This window comes from Eptatretus burgeri, chromosome 8 (genome assembly GCF_056783735.1).
Source record: "Eptatretus burgeri isolate ZD-2024b chromosome 8, Ebu_testis_v1, whole genome shotgun sequence".
NCBI classification, from domain to species: Eukaryota; Metazoa; Chordata; class Myxini; order Myxiniformes; family Myxinidae; genus Eptatretus; species Eptatretus burgeri.
Genome location: NC_140968.1, coordinates 69,194,804 through 69,214,130, shown reverse-complemented (window position 1 = coordinate 69,214,130; position 19,327 = coordinate 69,194,804). Strand labels below are relative to the sequence as shown.

General features: G+C 46.1%; 1 protein-coding gene across 1 annotated transcript in view; it reads right to left on the bottom strand.

Moving 5' to 3' along the window:
• The window catches only part of LOC147021972 (Wilms tumor protein 1-interacting protein-like), an 82,445-nt gene that overhangs the window by 28,635 nt on the left and 34,483 nt on the right, over nucleotides 1-19,327 (bottom strand). The window contains exons 3-4 of the mRNA XM_085892466.1: nucleotides 11,020-11,137; nucleotides 10,683-10,838 (exon numbers count right to left, since the gene is read on the bottom strand). Coding sequence (XP_085748592.1) covers nucleotides 10,683-10,838; nucleotides 11,020-11,137 — 274 coding nt within the window. The remainder of the gene's footprint in view (nucleotides 1-10,682; nucleotides 10,839-11,019; nucleotides 11,138-19,327) is intronic.

Below are 19,327 nucleotides of genomic sequence, written 5' to 3'. Positions count from 1 at the left end.
ACCTCGTCATCATCATAAGAAACCCAAGTTGGGAACTCCATTCAACCCAGTCAAAAGTAGACTTTTCTCAAATTGTTCGCTATGCTGGATAAGATGATATTGTTGTGGTTGAGGGAATTCGCAAACCACCATTCAGGTCCCGTAGGTGAGATATCTCTGTAAGTACATGTGTAGTTAGCCCCAAACCCGTTGTTTAGAGGGAATAAATGTGATTCATTCGGGCTGCGACCCTTTAAGATAGCCGTTTTTCTGTTCTATCTTTATTTTGAACCAACCACGTCTCAACCGCCATCACACAACAACCACCGACCGCAACGCCGCTTCACAACAACAACGACGCCAACAGCCACGACCTTTACCGTCATGGTTCGCTCCCGCAAACATCACACCACCACCACAATAAACCCTCCACCACCTTCACCTCTCCTCCTTCTGCCGCCATTCCCGCACCGCTTGTGGGCACCGAGCGTCAGGCTGTCCTGGCCTCGTGCGGGACGCGCGCTGAGCCGCGGGTGCAAAAAGCGGCCTTTCCGAGGAAAGGTCGGATCAGGAATGATACACGCCCACTTCCGATCCGTCCAATCATGAAGCGTGGGGCGATTTGGCCCCGCCTCCAGGCGCGTCGGAGTAGAATCGATATATGCAAATTCGAGGATCAGGGGAGGTTCACGCCCACTTTTCCTCCGTCCAATGGGCGAGCGTGGCTCCGCCCCCGAGCTCATCCTGATCCGGAAATTTGCATATGGGTTCTCCTGCCGCACTATAAAGCGCCGAGCGCGGGGCGAATTCAGTCAGTTTCTGTTTCGGGCTCGGGCGAGTTGGAGAGGTGTGGCGGCGGCGGAGTGTGGCAGCAGCAGTCAAGACGGGTCTGGAGGAGAGTCGGAGTCTGTCGGGGTTCGGAGTCTGTCGGGGAGCTGCAGAGAGGGGAAGCCGGGAATGCGGTCGAGGTCGCAGTGGAGTCGCTCGTCGCGGGACCCAAGCAAGCCAGCTATCCTCTTTCCCCAGAGCATCAACAATTCCCCCCTTTTTCCCCCCCGCGCTGAGATAGTGCGGAAAGGGGGCCCCGTTCCCACCCCATTCCAAGCAGTGCGAACGAAACCCGCGGAGGAGCGCGGAGTCGGGGCACCGCCGTGGCATTTGCGGCTCATCACAAGACGGGTAGGCTCCACGCGGTCTCGCGCCCACAGCCCCGTCTGCCCCTTGTTGTTGAGGGTGGCCCTTTTTCTTTTGCTTTTGAGTATATGTGTTGTCGGCGCCGTCTGTAAAGTAAAACTGTGTAAGTGTTGCCGTGTGCTCGCGTAGTCGGTAGTAGATCTGCATTGTGTTTCTTTTGTTGCAATTGCTTTTGGTGCATAATTGTTGTGTTTCTTTTACATTTGCCTTTGGTGCATAATTGTTGTAATTGTATATGTGTGCTTTCCGTTTGCCGCGGAATAAATGTGCCTCATGTTGAACTGTTTTTCCCGTTTTGCTTCGTCTTTTCTTTAATTGAATCTCCATCTTGCTTCACGTAAAGGGTTGGTAGTGGGCTAAATACGCCCGATAATTAATCGGAACCATCGAGGTTGACGATAACACCGCTCGGTTATCGTACGGAACGGGTCGCTTAAAGTGGCCCGTGTCCGAAGTCGACCTGCGGCGAGGTGCGATCGCCCGGTCTACCCTCCGTGTGGGTACTTAGGTAGGTCGAATTTGGCGAACAACCCTATCCCACGTGGGGGGCCGATTGGCACAATCGTGGTGAGGCCGAAAGGCCCACCCGTGACTAGTTCCCGGCGTAGTCCGAGAGGGTCACGACGGAATTGTCCGTCCGGTGGGCGACGTGCCGCGATTCGAGTTACGTGGCCGCTCGCATACCGGCGGGCGCGAATTCGCAACAATATCATAACATTACTGTTGCTGGCACTTCAAGCCCAACTGTAACTGGATTGTTGGTGTTTTGGTCGCTATTTATCCTGTTTTTCACAGATTTTTGTCCATTTGTTCAGTTTGTTGCAGGATTTGTTGGTGTTGTTGCTGCACTATGGCTGTCCCATCCTATCGAATGCAAATGCATTCCCTCACCGGACCTTGACACATATATCTACTCGTATGACATAATGAAAAAACCACCAATTAAAACCAAACTTGCTCTGCAACACACCAACATGAAAAGCTCATATCAAAATAAACACCACCACCCTGCCTCCCCCCCCTTCCCCAATCCTCCTCCCACAATCATCTTCCTTTGGGTTATTCATTTAAAAAATGTGAAAAAAGTGAAAAAGCTGAATTCCACCCATAGGTAGAGATCGTTCATCCCAAGTACAAGACCCACAGGTAGAGATGAGTAATGCCAGTCTCCAACTTATCAATGAACCAACACCAGCACCATGGAGTTGGAGCAACTGTGAATTATCCCAATTACAATAAACAAACAGACAATGGTAGTGAATTGGTGTGATGAATATCTGAAGAAATGTGATGATCCATTTCCCCAACACTTCAAACTGCCATGGGCTGCTGGGCTGGAAGGGTGGCCGAGAGGTATGTACACTCGCCTCAGCTGTGTTGCCTGGGTTTGAATCTCGGCCCAGCTATAAACTGTCATGGGGTGTTTCACAGGCTAGGCGATTCATGAATGTGTGTGCCGTCCTCAGATGGACGTTAAAACTAGGCACCCCATCTGCTGGCATCAGTTGGTTGATGTTAAGGATCCCACGGTGCCCTTCGTGAAGAGTAGGTGAGCTATCACCGGCACCTTAAACAAATTACAAATCCCTACCCTGACTACTGTTGGGAAGACAATGGCAAACCACCCAGTATAATCCTTTGCAAAGAAACAGCTTCGCAACACCGACGTTCTGGAACAGAGTGTGGTACATCAGAATGAAAGTGCCGCATATATATATATATATATATATATATATATATATATATATATATATATATATATATATATATATATATATATATATATATATATATATATATATATATATATATATATATATATATATATATATATATATAGTGTAGGTATGACAAAGATATATTCAGGACTATGTTTTTGTCCCAACTGCACATAGATGGAATAGTAGGACGATTGCATGATACCAGGGCATTGCTATGAATCAAATGGACACTGCTTTTCATAAAATCACAACTGACTGGATAGGGGGTGGTAATGTGGGGTGGGGGATGGGGATGGTGGAGTGGTAGAGGGGAGGGTGTGGTGTGGGGTTGGGAAGGGAGGGTGGGATGTGGTGGGGGTGAGGGGTGCACGGCATTCCATGAGAGCGAAGCATGCACATCAAGCACAAAATGCTTCATAAAACACGGGAACGATCTAGCGGCAAAATGTTTCACATTAACATGACAAATCTCGAGCGCAGCTGCCCTTCTACAGTGGAATGTCGAGTACAATGCACAACCCAAAACCCCCAAGAGCCGACGACCCAAAAGTCTCCGACGATAATTTGATTAAACGCTATGCTTCGACGCTCGACGGTGTGTCTACGTACTGGTTGCGAAACGAATATCACGTTCGACAATAAAGTAGAGAATAAAGTTTCGGTTGTGGATAAAACATCCCGTATGAAGGAGGAGAGGACAAGGAAGTCGTGGAGCAAATAAATGGAAATAGTGAGAGACTGGATTGAAAATGGCAACAAAATTATGCAAGGCCCACCAGGTGGAGGGCGGTCAGGAGAGCAGCATCAATTTGCACAAACACCACATTGAATCTTGGGTTAAGAAAACTATTTTCCACATTATTTATTTTCCTTTCCCACAAAAAAAAGCCAAAAATAAGCTTACAAATGTGAGAAAAAAAATCGCAGTGAGCCAGGGGCAATGAAATGTGGCATTAAAAGCCTGTCTGTACTTGGCTTGGCATGCTGGGATGAGGAGCTGATGGATAATGCTTAAAGCATGTGGCGGAAAGGAATGCAGCCACCTCACCACCCAACCCTTTCTCTTGTAATCATCCCACACCCTTCTCCCCCCCCCACCCCAACCCCACCCACAATCCGGAAGGATTTTGCTTCTTCACTCTCTTCGATCTTCCATTCCTACCACATGTCCACCTCGTGACATTTCTGGATTGTCACAAAAATGACACGAGGTCAGGAATTTTGTTCGTTTAGTCATCTTCTTTGTATTCCTCTCGCCCCACTCCACGTTGTCTTTGGCTCCCAGGAAAGCTTGCACAGGTGCTACTGTCGCGACGGGCTGCAGCAATGACAATGGAAAACGACTGCTTTGCTCTCAGACACGACGACTTCTCGGAGCCTTCCTTTAGAGTGGTATAAATCAGAGGAGAGGTAATTAAATGGATAACCTTGCGAGGCCAAAATTAAGCCAAGCAATGTTCTGACTCGGAGTACCGAAGGCAGCTCGGTAGTGGTGGAAATGCACCGATGACATTGTGTAAAACCTTGTTAAAATTGACAAACCGGTCATTACACTTTGTACCATCTGTCAAGATTTCTTCGACAAGTTGTAGGTCACAATGAGTGGTCTCTTAACATTAGTAACGAATTTCTGAGCAAATGAGACGCATCATGATTAGGCCTGACAATACAATTATTTCCCTCAATGTGCTGTCCCTCTTTAAAAGGACACCAATTTACTTGACTATAACCAGGTAACCAGGTAACCAGGCAATGGATGAGTGAGGACATTTGGTAATTGGGGTGAGGGACCTCGGTGCTGTAGATCAGTGACACTAATGATTTACCGAGTGTCGAGATGGATTATACAAAATCGTCGGTTAGGGTCAGTTTGATAACCCTCTAATAGGGTTGGTCCGATTCAAGGCAGGTGGTGCGGCCATTGAGGGTGCTGGTGCCGTGGCCATTTGTAATGTGGATGACACATTTGTCATCGGCCAGAGTGAGGACATCGACTGCACCACGTAACACCATCGATTCCACATTTCCATCCATTAAAATTACAGGTGCAAAAAGACAAGTCTAACCATTCCTTTCTGCAGGCAAAAATAACATTCCTTTCTGGAGTAATTAATTATCTGCAGACTACTGTGGTATATGAGAGTTGAACTCTCAAATACTATAGTTCGAACTAGCATTTTTGTCTGGGGGATCTTTGGCTTTACGAGACGCGGATAACAAAGGGTCCTTAAGAATCGTTCAGAAACTCGGTGTTCAAGTCCAACACATGCACTACTCCCTCAAATTCTCTTTGTGCTATATCCGATTGTGCACAAGTATATTGTCTCACAAACACCTGAGAAGAGGGCACACACCATGCCGTCCACAACAAAGGACAAAAAGAGGGAGCTCTTACACCTGAGACAAATTCTGAAAGCCATAGGATATCTGCATGCCCTTCTTCTCAGCACCAGAACAGCATCCCTGTGCTGTATACTCCTCTGTGACGGACAAGGACCGATCCTCAATGTGAGCGGCTTAGTGTTTGCCACCTGTCCTACTTTCCTGGCATATCAGAACACATTAATTGGCAGAGTAGTGAGGGCATCTGGGAGTTAAGGTGGTGCAGCAAGCCATAAACACCTGCTGTCTTTTGACGAAGGTCACCAGTTTACTTGTAGAACAACAGGATTGATGTGCGGGTGCAATTTCATCTCGTGCTGGGGGTGTGCGTGAATACATTCGGGAGGAAAAACAAAAAAGGACTCTGAGCAGCCAGATAAAGGAACATAACTGGGCCTTCTGATTTTCCAATTCGGATCTGTTTGCCATCGCAAGACACGCCCAAAGAACGGGCCATTAACGTCTGTGGGATGACATCAAGATTCCAAGCTCAACCACAAACCAACCTAGAAGGCTTTTCCCAGAGTCTTGGTGCTCAAAGAATGTGGACTTGTTTTTTATTACAGGAGAGATTATCGACATCCGAGATGCGGAGGTGTCTCTGATTAGTCATTAGTGGTTTTGCCCGTAAAGGGAGCAGATATGGCAGACAAGGTACAGCAGCTTCCAGGTAGCCGGTCACATGACAGCACTGTCGGGATGGATGAGGGGAATTCACTGTCATTCATTTAAAAAAAACAAATTGTTGATTAATAAAAAAAAAATTTTAAATTAAACTTCTTTCCTTTCAATTTATTTCTGCCATAATCGTCGTGGATCTAATTTGGCCAAGTAAATCGAGGTCGAGGCCATTTATGCCCGATACGTGAACCACCCTACGACCCATGCCGACTGCATTTTCCACACAATAATCATGTAACTTTGTTTTTAAAAAAAACATTATCCATGAACAGGTGCTCCAATGTTGAAAGCTTCATGTCAATCGCTCAAGCGGTTGTGGAGAAAAAATTTCAAAGCGAATAAAGGTGAAAAAATGAGGGTGGAAGAAAAATGTGAGGGCCTCGGCCGACATTCCACAACATGGTCTTGGATGGTTGTGGATGCTTATGATCAGTTTATCTACATCCTACATCACCATGGGGAATAATTTATAATTCAAAACTGTTTATATTCTGTCTTGTCATCCATACAATTTCCCACGTTCATTTGGTTCACTTTAAGTTGTGAACTGTGCTTTGCACCCCCCCCACCACCCACCACCCAAACCCCCAGGTTTCTACAGGGCACATACAGTCCACCATCAACCCCCTCTGGTGAAACTACCTAAATCCGGGATCACTACTCACCTCCACTCAATTGAACAAACTTCCACATCCTCTTGAATCTCATTCTTCCCTCCACGTCTTCAAGAGAGCTGTTCACGCCCATCTCAGATCGTCCCCAATCCAAAACCATGATCCTTTCGAAATTCGTTAACCCCCCCCCTCCCCACCGCAATCCCTCCTGCTTCCAAATTTTCAGTTTTCCCTCCTGAGAGTTTCCTTCTTTATCCATCATCTCCTGCCCCTCCCCCCCCACCCAATTCCTCTCCACATGCATTGTTTGTCCGAGTCTCCCTTCATCTTGGCCTTCAACTCTGCTGTTGGTGTTTCCCCTCTCTCTAAACTGCACCTTTTGTCCTGTTGTGTCCTGATCCGTTCAGTGTACAAATACGAGCTCTTCCACGAGCCTGGACTATGTATGCAAAAAATTTAAAAAATCTTTGCAGTTATTCATACGTCATAAGCATAGCCTGGTGTTGGCGCAGTGGTTAGGGCAGCGGCTTGGGATCCAAAAGGTCCTGAGTTCAAGCCCCGTTGGGCCACTGAATTAATACACCAGGGGGTTGACTCAGCCTGTCATCCTTCCGAGGTCGGCGAAATGAGTACCAGTATACTGGGCCGGTGTATACCCCGGTTAAAATAGGTGTACCATATCCCTGTGTCGTAAGAGGCGACCAGGGTTGCGTCAGGAAGGGCACCGGCGTAAAATATGTGCCAAATCACCATGCGGATCATACGGATGATCCGCTGTGGCGACCCCGAACGGGAGCAGCCGAAAGAAGAAGAAGATACGTCATAAGCACGTCTTCATTCTCCCTCTTCACAAGCAAAATTTCATCATTCTGCCGTTTTATTCACGTTTCATTGTCCACATAGATCATCAAATTTAAAGGATTTGTATGGTTCTGTATGCTGTGCATATTGTACACGGTACTGTGGTTTCCATATATGGGGTTGAAGTGCATCACATATCCTTTGGGTCGACACGTCTTTTGGAACCCCTCACCCCAGTCAAGTATGAAAGAGTCTTATCGATTCTGAACTTTCTCTCCCAACAGTCGTCAAAGGCTTGAACTCTCAAAGAAGAAGCCAGGACAGGCTCCCTGGACATGTCTCAGCAATTGGCACAGCCCTCCTCCGCTTCCCAAACTCTCTGCCTTTGGCATATAAAGCCGCCTTCATAACTCTGAATTCCTCCACTCCTAAAGTTAACACGTTGCTATCAAAGTAAACATTTCCTCTCCACTCTTATGGACACTGGGCTTCAAGTGCCCCAAGGCAGTATCTCAAGTCCAGTCTTATTTTTCATCCACATACATACGACCTCTTCGATGCTCTCGAGACCTCCATTTCCACTTTGCAGATGATAACACATTGTTCAATACATCACCCTCACCCCACTAACAGGCGGCAGGCAGCTGCATCACTCTCTGCTGACATGGAATTGATTTGACGCTGGTCTAACCTGTCTTTTTAACCTCGGCAAATCTCACTGGTCTTACCACCGCTCAGATAGATGAATTCATTTGACGATCCCATCTAATTCCATGGTCAGCCACTATAAGAGGTCCAAGTCTCTTGATCATCGAGGCCTCACTATGAGCAAGAACCTACTCCATTACCCACATCTTGAAGCTGGCCACCAAAACCCTCTGCAAACTGGGAATCTTCCATCATTCCAAGTCATTTCTTGGAAAAATAAGAACTATTCATATTTGAAAGCCTCATCCAGTGCTCATTGGAGTAATGCTCTCCGCTATGGGCTGGTGACACCTGCACCTCCTAAATTATGCAGAATTGAAAGCTCCCAATGTCATTAGCCTCTCCAAAGATGAGACTGAGTCGATGAGACAAGGTCGATTGCTCTCAAATCACAGACAAGTTGGTGGCCTCTCCAATTATTTTCACGGCCTCTGCCTCATATTTTGCTCTCTCAGCCATCCGACCCTTTCGAGGAACTCCGTGACGCACATATTTTTCCCGTAAGCCCCACCTGGTGAAACTCTCAAAATACAGTCTTATTGCACACCATCCTTTTATTTCTCTTTTCTCCTGTCTGTGGAACTGCAAACCCAAGGCTGTTATATCTGACTCTTCTCTCTTGGACTTTAAGTTGGCAGTACACCAACAAGTCATGTGATCCCCATACCTACCCACAACCTTCTCAACCCTCATCAAAATGCCCCCCCATCCAACTCGTGTGCTTTCAAGTAAGCGTTTCCTTCCTTCCTCTCAATCCTCGTTTGCCAATTTGTTCATTTCCTTATGTCCTTACCTCTGTTGCCCCACTGTCAGAATGTTGACTTTTTGCCCTTTGTCACTTCGTTGTTGATTACAAAAACCATAACTGTTCCTATTTTCATTGCTCTTCACGACACGTCACAATAAAACAAGGTCGGAGACCCATGTCATCTTCAAACCCATCGCACCCTCCATTCCGTGAAACAACAGGACATGTGATTTGAACTTGGGTATCAAGTATCATGAAGCAGATGCTCAATAAGTACAGTAAACAAGGCCAACTCATTATACAACGTAAAATATGCAATTTGGCATCTGTCTATTTTTGGCCACGATACGTTTGGTCATTACTTATACAATCTCAACCAAACCAAACTTGACAGGACTAAGGGTCACACGATAAAGGTTGTCGTGATTTCATCTCATCGCCCCCACCCTCGGCCAATGGGGTATTCCGCCTTGGGTGAAATCCATATTCAAGTGAATATCTGTGTTAATATAGCAAATCGTAGTGTTTTACCACCATAACTTTTTGAAATATGATGCGATATATTGTTTTTAGCCCGATATCTCAATGGTGAAGAATCACTTAAAAGATGAGAAAATTCTCATGTCCGGATCCGGATCTTCATAAATATCGAATCAATTCTTCCTTGTCACATACCCAACCTGTCCACCAAGTTTCGTCCGAATCCGTCCCCAACTTTTTGACATATCGTGTCATATATCATTTTTGGCCCCATCTCTCAATGTTATGTCTGGTGTTGGCTTAATGGTGAGGGTGGCAGGCTTTGGATCCGAGGGTCCTGAGTTCAAATCCCGCTGAGCTGTTGAATTAATACCAGGTGGGGTTAACTCAGCCTGTCATCCTTCCGAGGTCGGCAAAATGAGTGCCAGCTTGCTGGTATACTGTGTTGGAGTGGTGACCCGTCCAGGATTGTACCCAATACCCAAGGAGACTGCTTAAGCAGCACCAACGCTTTGCATAGAGTATGGTCCCAATCTCCTCCTCCTCCTCCTCAATGTTGAAGAATCACTTGAAAATTCCAGTTGCCGAATATTCACTAAAATCTAATCAGTTCATCCTCGTCACGCAACAAACCTCTCCACCAAATTCCGTCTGAATCCGTCCACAACTCGAGATATCCTGTTCACAGACAAACAACCAGACAGACAGACAGGGCTGAAAACATTACCTCCGCCACTGTAATAACAACACTCATGATAATAGCACAATAATGATGTTATTACAAAAACGACATTAATATTATCCCCTCTCCCCATGGGGCTTTTCCTCTTTGGACCAATGTCGTGTCAATGTGTATAGAAAGCTTATGATGGCATTTCGTGGGGAACCCCTGGCAGAAGTAAAAATATTATAAACCACAAACACATATGATTATCTTTTTAAACAGTCGCTACTGCTGTTTAACACAAAACTGAAACGGAGGAAACCCGATGCTCTTGAGGCCTGAGCCATGACCCTTCCATTGGGGGGGGGGGGGGGGGGAGGGGTGTACCAGTTCATCAGACAAATAATCAGCTTTTGACGAATGCAGATTATTGCGAAAAACAACTGAAAAAGAGTACATTAAAAAAACATGCTACGAGTACTTATTATTACAAAGTCAAACAAAATAAATCGAGCTCTGAAAATGACAGTGGATATGCCTCAGGAAACACTGCCAAAAACAGGCCCTCCACCTGCAACTGCGGCATCTTTCTGGCACCTGTGACACTTCAATGGTACATTATCAAATATGAGATCGCGGTGGAACAGTGGAGACCATCAAATGTGTGCATTTTAGTTGAAAAGGTCAATGGACCCGAAAGGTGAACCCACCAAAGAATTCAGCTTTGCCATGCATGTCCATTTCCTGCTCGATCTGTCGCATCAGGGCATCCACTTGACGCTCTGCGATGCGCATTCCCTCCTGAGTGGATTTTGGGGACATGGGCTGCACCCAACATGGGTCCACGGTGGGTTGGTCCGCGGAGCCTGGACCAAACGGAAAGAAGAGCGAACTTAGAATGACAAAGCATCGGTCGCTGTGTACAATTCATGCATTTCACTACCCAATACTGCTAAAAACTTTTTTTCTTGAATGAATGAATCCAAATAAAATGCCTGGGTTCACAAGACAAGAGACCATTACCCGACCACGTGTGGCCCCATTTACCGGTATAAGTTTTGGACTTGTGAAGTGGGACTGAAAGACCCTCAGCACAGCCAATATCGGAGTCGGCAACGCTTGCAGAGCCGTAGCTGGAAACGCTCGAGCGAGCGCTGCCCAATCCCTGGCACGACAAAACAAAAAGGTGGATTACATTTCACGGCATTCACCTGCCAAACAATTTGCACACACGTGCACACACTTTACATCGATTTGAAGCTTCATGCCCCAACTGAGACCCATTTTCAGTTTCAGAGGAAGCACATAATTTACAATCAAATTCACCAATATCTTTATAAACTGGATATAAATTCTCCTAAGGTAAGGTAACGAGGGCACGTACGGGATGTTATTTGGACCATCATGTGTGTATCATATTCACATGACAGCACTCCGACATGCCGCAGGTAGTGATAATGACACTACTGGCACAATGAATAATTTGGACAGGGTACGAGCGTACCAGCATCCACACGCGTGGGCTATCCCTTTTGAAAATCTTCATGGGATTATTTATCAAACCCAGATCTGAAATGCAGACAGGCGTTTGAAGACACAGCGCCCACCACTGGCACTGCATCATAACATTAAGAAATGTTCAAACTCGAATCTCGTGATCAAACTCATTCCGCACACGTATTACTCTTTCGTAATCATGTTCGGGCAACAACGACATTGAATGTTTATCGAATGGCAGACGTCGGGTGGTGTATGCCTGTTTGTTAGGCCTTACGGAGGGTGCTGCAAGCTTCACATCATCTGTTGCAGCATGTACGTACAAATTCAGCAACTGCTACAACAGGGTTTGTTGGTCAGTCACAAATGCTTCCCCTTTCCTCAAATTTCCTGGCGTTATGGATTGTGCAATGCACGGGCCTCAACAAGTTATTTCCTGCATTGTTTACATTTTGATCGAAAAGCTTTATCAACATTTCCTTCTCTTATGGAGTCAGAATGACAGTTGTTGTAGCCAGCATTCGAGTGACTTCAGAATGCTTCTGCGTGCCCTTTTTATTCAATTATGCAAATTGAGGCTTCAATTACGCCAAGCCGGTGGCAGAAATTCATAAGATCCCCATATATGGGCTCAATTCTCCCCTGTGCTTGTAATAACATTCCCAACTTGCACCTTCATACATTGTGACACTTCTTGGCTTACGGTAACTGCAAAGTGGCTAACGGACTTTGTAACCACCCTGAACTAGTTTAATGATTGTTGAAGTTGAAGTTGAAGTTGAAACCGATCCAGGATTCTTCAATCTGCAGAATGTTGTTCCTATCCTTTGCATACTTTGCTTGTTGTGGGCTTTTGGGTCATACTTCCAGAGATCATCCTTCCAGCCCTTTCCCAGGTTGGATTTAAACTGGTTTATGGTAGTACTCTCGAGTCTTGACCACTGCACTGTGGAGACCATTCTTTCTCATTTTCTCATCACACCAAGTGTAGAGTCAACCCTTTTTTTTGTATGCAGAGTCAAGGTTCGTGGAAGAGCGAGAACAGTGAACGGATGAGGACATAACAGACAAAAAAAAAACACGACGCAAAAAGAGCGGTAGAGAGAGGGGCGACCCACAAACAGCAGAGTTGAAGGCCAAGATAGAGGGAGATTTTGACAAACAATGGGTGTGGGGAGTAATGTGGGGCAGGAGAGGATGCGTGGGGGTGGACAAGATGGATACAGAAGGAAACTCTCAGGAGGGAAAACTGGAAATTTGGAAGGAGGGGGGATTTGGGTGGGGTTAACGAGGGTAAAAAGATCATCGTTTGGGATTGCGGACGATCTGAGATGGCGGTGAAGAGCAGTCTTGAAGACCTGGAGGGACGAATGAGATTGAAGACAATGTGAAAGTTGGTACCACAGGTGGGAAAAAGAGAGGAACAAATGAGTGGAGCCTTTGCTGCCATCCGTCGTCGATGCAAGCTGGTATTTCAGTGACGGCTCAAAAGTCACACCCAAGTATTTTTCTTCTTGTGCTGGATCTATGGCAGAGCCATCGTGTCCGCTGCGTTTAGATTATTTTGTCCACAACGAAACACTACACTTAGATCGGTTTAAACATTTGCCATAATTGCGTCTATTCAAACAGGGCATCCACATCTTCTCTGCAATCTTTCACCGTCAGCATCATTATAGAAGCTCGAGCAAATAATAACAATAATAATTAAATATATCTGAATATTTGTGGTTTGCAATTTTTTTTTTCACATACTTTTCAAAGTGTTTCATACAAAGTGTTTCACATACTCGCCACACTTGCCAAGTGGTGTTGACGAGAAAGAGGCCAAACGAGCCGGTGGAGAAAGAAACGGGTCTTTAACCGCCCGACCACACGGGCACCTCCCGGTGTAAAAAATGGGGAACACAAGGTTAAACATGATCAACATGCACACACCCAAAAGCAGAAGAGTGCAAAGTTCGTTGTGTGCACACCTTGCGGACTCGACCACTTTTGAGAACAAACATATTTGCCATGTTAGTCACAGTGCATGTTTATAGCATAAGGCACGTGGATTGCGTGTTGAAGCCGTGTCATTAATTAATCAACTCGTTTGTTTTCCTGGGAAGATTGCATGTGTGCGATGCCACGGAGCGCTTGTTTTTCCTCTGTTCTAACTGGAAGAAGACTACGACATTTGTTGTGTCTCATACCTTGTGGTCGAGGGGAGAAGGGGAAGGAGCAAGAATGCAGGGTGGTGTTATCAGACGGCATGAGAATGTTGCGTAGAGAAACTGCACGCAACAGGATTTCATCATTCTAACATGATTCCAACATACTAACTCAATCGATGCTTCTTGTCCAATACGTATAGAGATATATTCCTTAAGAAGATCCTTGCAAATCCCAGCGACGCAGCAATACGAGTACATTTTGCTTGCAGCAGATGGCAAGCCTTGCTCGTAACATGACAGGGGAAGGGTTGCAGCTTTCCCGTTAGATTTTGGGAATCTCCAGTGAGAGCACTGCTCTAATATACCTTCCTTCCGTGCACCACTCGACCCGGGTCAAAAACTGGGCTGCCCCCGATACGGCGTTTCTATGTAATTTAGCCATCTCAGTTCGGGTGGTCGAAACGAGTTCGCCCGCGTTTTATCCCAACACCTTGCTAAAGCGTGCGGACGAACGATGGGACGAAGGCCGGCCAATCAAATGATGGACGAGCGTCTACATTTTCAATCGAACCGGAAGGGAAGACGCCATTTTAGGAAACGGTAATCCTAATTATTCTCTGGTGCATTTTAAAAGCACGACACAAGTCGGCCAAAAAGAAGAAATTGGTTGCAGAAGATGAAGAACATGGGATGTAAGCTTATCGCTCGAAGATGACACACTTTTTTTTGTTTCCAATGTCGAGGCTCGTTTGAGAGCTAACACGCAGAACGTATAACAAGGGGAGCAGAAGACAAGAGGGCGGGAGAGGGAAGGAAAACAGTGCGGAACAGAGACATTAGGAGCTCTGTGGAAGGGAGAGGGATGGGGCGGGGAACATGGGGTATACAAGATGGGGACTTTCAGGGACTTTCAGGAAGGAAAGCAGGGAATTTGAAGGAGGTGGGTTTGGGGTGGATTAGCGGGGGTAGAAAAGATCATGGATTTGGATGGGGGAACATATGAGATGGTGGTGAACAGCTATTTTGAAGACCTCGAGGGAAGAATGGGATTGAAGAGAGTCTGGGAGTTTGTTCCAAAGGTGGGAAAAAAGAGGAATGAAAGAGTGAGGGTGAGCAGTGATTCTTGATTTTGGTAGTTTTACCAGAAGATGGTTGTTGACAGACCTTGAGCGCCCTGCGGAAATATGGGGGGGGGGGGTGGGGGAGAGATCGCAGACAGAACTGGGGGGAACCAGAGAGGGAGAGGAGATGGTAGAAGCCAGAAAGACCGCCAACCTGCCTGGGGTGAGAAAGTGAGAGACCCAAAGACTCAGCCTCATCATGGGAGATACCAATGATAAATTTAACCTCTCAAATCACTCATAAATGCCTCAGGTGCCTAAATAAGGCTGCCGGCAATGGCCATTTGCCATGGTCCTTTGTGGTCCTCTGCCAAACAGCAGATCAAAGAGTCAGAGCGTGGCCACAAGTAGTGGAGGGTGGAGCTGTTCTAACAGAACAGCAAGAGCCTTTCCAGAATCTCAGAGCCATGTCATGAAAGCATTAAGAGCTTGCAAGAGCACCATGTCTCAGAAGCCAGGGCACTGACTTCCAGAGGCAAGAAAGCTTGCTTGAACACTATGTCCCAGAGGCAAGAGAGCAAACATGAAATTTTATTGCCAGTCCACCTCCCCGCCCCCTCCCCTCTGACTTATGATACTCGATCAATCACTGCATCCGCCTGGAAATGGCTGTGTCTCAAGCCGATGCTAGACCTTTACGGTGGCGTATTGTTCAGGACTTAATGAGAATTACATTTTGTAACTTGTAAAAAAAAAAAAAAATTAATTGTTCTCCCGTTTTATTAAAATGCCATCAACAGGCTGATGATATCTCTTAAAAAAAAGAGAAAGCTTGCATTTCACAGATCAAATGTTTATAAGTTAAATTGAAAACAAAGTTTAAAATGATGCAACAAGCAACTTTTTTTTTTAACATGACAGCCCTGTCCCTCATGATAAAAGTGAGAAATCAGGAAGCTACATTGTCCAGCTTGAATGTAAGGAAGGAGAACACAGTTAGAAAACAAGGCCTTACAGATTTGCCGTCGGTCATTGCTCATACGAAAGAGCAGAAAACGATCGTGAGACCGCAGGTGTCTCAAAAACACAAGCAAATGCATTCAATTTGAGAGAGAAGAGTTCAAAATAAAGAGGTGGATTGGTGATGAATGAAATGGAGTGAAATTTGCAGACAGTGTCAGACATCTGATTTGGGAGCCACATCTATATATTGTTATGGTTGTGGGGGTAGATGGAGGAATTTCATTGGATAGTTAGGATGGAACAGAGTTTTTTTTGGTCTGTGGGCATGTAGGAGACATCTCGATGAAATCAAATAGGGAGACTGTGAGCTTAAGTGTCACGTGTCACCACATGGGGGATAGTGCGGTGTTAATTAGATGGGGATTAAGAATAAGTTTCCCCAGGATGTGATTGCCCCCCGTAACCTATTCCGACATTGTTGCGTTTACAAGCGAGCCAAACGTGCCGAGCAGGCAGAAGCCCCGCCTCCAAGAGTGATGGCAGGCGAAGTCACGCCCATGAGGCTAATGAATGATGGGCGTGACGTCAGAAGCGAGGCACGCATGCCGAACAGACAGAAAGGCCCCGCCTTCCCGGGTTTTGTGCGAGCAAGCCACACCTCGAAGGTGGAACGGCCGTTCGGTGTGACATGAGACGGAGAGATCTGGAGGAACACACGAGGTCGGTGTGAGGAGGGCAGTTGTAGTCGTTGTAGGAACGTGGCTAGGACGGAGGATATCGTTTTTCTCTCCTCTCGGCACCACGAAATGGCTTTCCTTCGACACATGAAGTAGAAGGGCACGATTCTCATATTCGTGTTGAGGAAATTTGACTCACATGGTGAAGCAAGACGTTGCCCATCGATTCTTGGCTGGGTGTATGAGACGGGCCTCAAAACCTCGTGTATGTCACCAAAGAGGATGGCACCATTCCGAGAGTGGCGGGTCAGTGAGGACAATTGACGCATAAAGAGGCGGCGTGGGGTCTCTTAGCATTGGGGTTGAATACTGCTCACAAATTGCCTGACATACGTTTTTCCCGCCGTGAGAGATTGACTTGGTGCCATTTTTCACGCGTCTGCACGTGCAGGACGAAGCGCCTCAATCCCACGTTCCACAAAGACCATTCCTGGACAAAGCTAAGTGCCAGAATAAAGGAAGGATTTGCTTTTATTTATTTTCCCCTTGTCTGTATTTAAGTCTTTGTGTCGAGGAGCCTCGACTTTAGGATTTATTTACTTCACGTTATTATCATTACCTTTTGAATTATTGTCCCTTGTAAATATTTGTCTATTTTCATTAAATTCCACGGTTATTTTCAGTTGCTGTGTCAGTGTATTTGTCGTGGGGTTCGAGTCTGAACCCCTTATGCTGTGCATCCATCCGTGCCTCCGTCGCTCCGCCATTGCACCCCACCCCTCCCGTGCGTGTTATAATCTCCGAGGATCAAGGTGTCTGCCTCCTAATAAGGAAAAAAAAAAAAAACGTTCGACCATCCGGGCTGGCGGTGTTAACCACCCGTCACCACAATTTGGGTCGGGGGGATTAACCTGGACCGCCAGCACCATGACAATATGTTAAAGTAGCTGGATTTCTCCGTCAGTCTGTCCCTCTGTCTGTCACACTCTATTTAGTGGAACGTCATTACGTCGTGGAGACCTAGCCCAGCGCTAAACGTAACGGATGTGCCCAGCATCCCGATGTCCAGCACGAAACCAGTCCCATCACTTCGCCGACGACAGTTGAACACCAGAACCCATATATCTGACGATATCTGAATATCTAACGTCTGCAGGCGATGGGATGAATGCCAGACACTCAGCGTCAGCATGACGGGTTTAGTCATATGGTGGTGGTGTAGCAAGACGGAGTGATGTCTGGGATGCCATCACAGCATTGCGTCGAGCACGAGACTCGGCCTTTACAGTGGCGTATTGTTCATGACTCAATGAGAATTGTATTTTGCAACTTGAAAAAAATTGTATAACTGAACTGTAACATACAGTGCCTTCAGAAAAGTGTTCACGCCCATCGACTTTTGTCGCATTTTGTTGTGTTCCGGCCTGAATTTAAAATGGATTAAATTGAGATCGTTTTTTTTTGTCACTGATCTACAAATTATTGTGTCAATAACACATAATGTCAAAGTGGAATTTGTATTTTTTAAAGAATTTTTTGCAAATTAATTACAAATGAAAAGCTGAAATGTCTTGCATAAATGAGTAGTCAACCCCTTTGCTCTGACACTCCAAATTGAGCTCAGGTGCATCCAATTTCCTTTGATCATCCTTGAGATGTCTCTATATCTTGATTGGAGTCCACATGTGGCTAATTCAATTGATTGGACACGATTTAGAAAGAAACATGCCTTTCGATACAAGGTCCCACAGTTGACGGTGCATGTCAGAACAGAAACTCCACCATGAAGTCCAAGGAACTGTCCGTAGTACTCCGAGATATAATTGTGAGGAGGCATGGATCTGGGGAAGGGTGTAAAACAATTTCTAGAGTGTTGAAAGTTCCCAAGAGCAGAATGAGCTCCATCATTAGGAAATGGAAAGGATATGGAACTACTCAGACTCTTCCTAGAGTTGGCCGTCCGACTAAACTGGGCAACCGGGCAAGAAGGACCTTCGTCAGGGAGGTGATCAAGAACCAAATGACCACTCTGACAGAACTACAGAGTTCCTTGGCAGAGATGGGAGAACCTGCCGGAAAGACAACAATCTCTGTAGCACTTCACAAATCTAGGCTTCATGGGAGAGTGGCCAGATGGAAGCCACTCCTGAGAAAAAGGCACACGACAGCACACCTGGAGTTTGCAAAAAGACTCGTGAAAGACTCATAGCATGAGGCCAACTTCATACAGAGGGGAAAGAAGTAGGGGGGTATTCAGACGAGTCCAACAGAAAAGGACGTTGGAATCCGCTAACTTTTTACATTTCAATGATCTCTAAGAAATCAACTCCGGTCTGTGGTCGTCGACATGACCTCTCTTTTCTTGGTCCTCATTGTGGACATCTGGGATGACAGAATAGTTTACAAGTACGCACACTCGCCTCTGAGCTGGCCAGCCTTGGTTTGAATCTCAACTCGGCCAGCAACCGTCATCCCCGTGTTTCGCAGGCAGAGCGATTCATCAGCATTTGTGCCATCCCTCAGATGGAGGTTAAACTGGGCGTCCTGTCTGCCGGTATTATTTGGTGGACGCTATTAGATCCCACGGTATCCTTTGTAAAGAGTAGGGGAGTTATCACGAGCACACTGAACAAATTACAAAGTCTTGCTCCAACCTATAGAAGGCTGCATCAATGGTACTGCCCCCCCCCCCCCAATCGATTGATGCAAGCCCGTAACCACATGTTGCATACATACAAAGGAATGAACAAATTATGGATATCAATCTCGTCGGGTATTTTAGAAGAAAAGAAAACGATTGATCTGGCATTGGCAGGATTGATTTAATAAACCTCATCCGGTTATTCTCTCGAGCTAAAAGCCGAATTGATTGGCGATCTCCCCGAATGACCTCAGAACATAGGCATATGTTCAAGGTGCGGGGTCATAATTTTGATTGTGTATTTTCAGTGAAATAACGTATGACCACTTGTGATATCCCCAATTATTATCAGGGGATCGT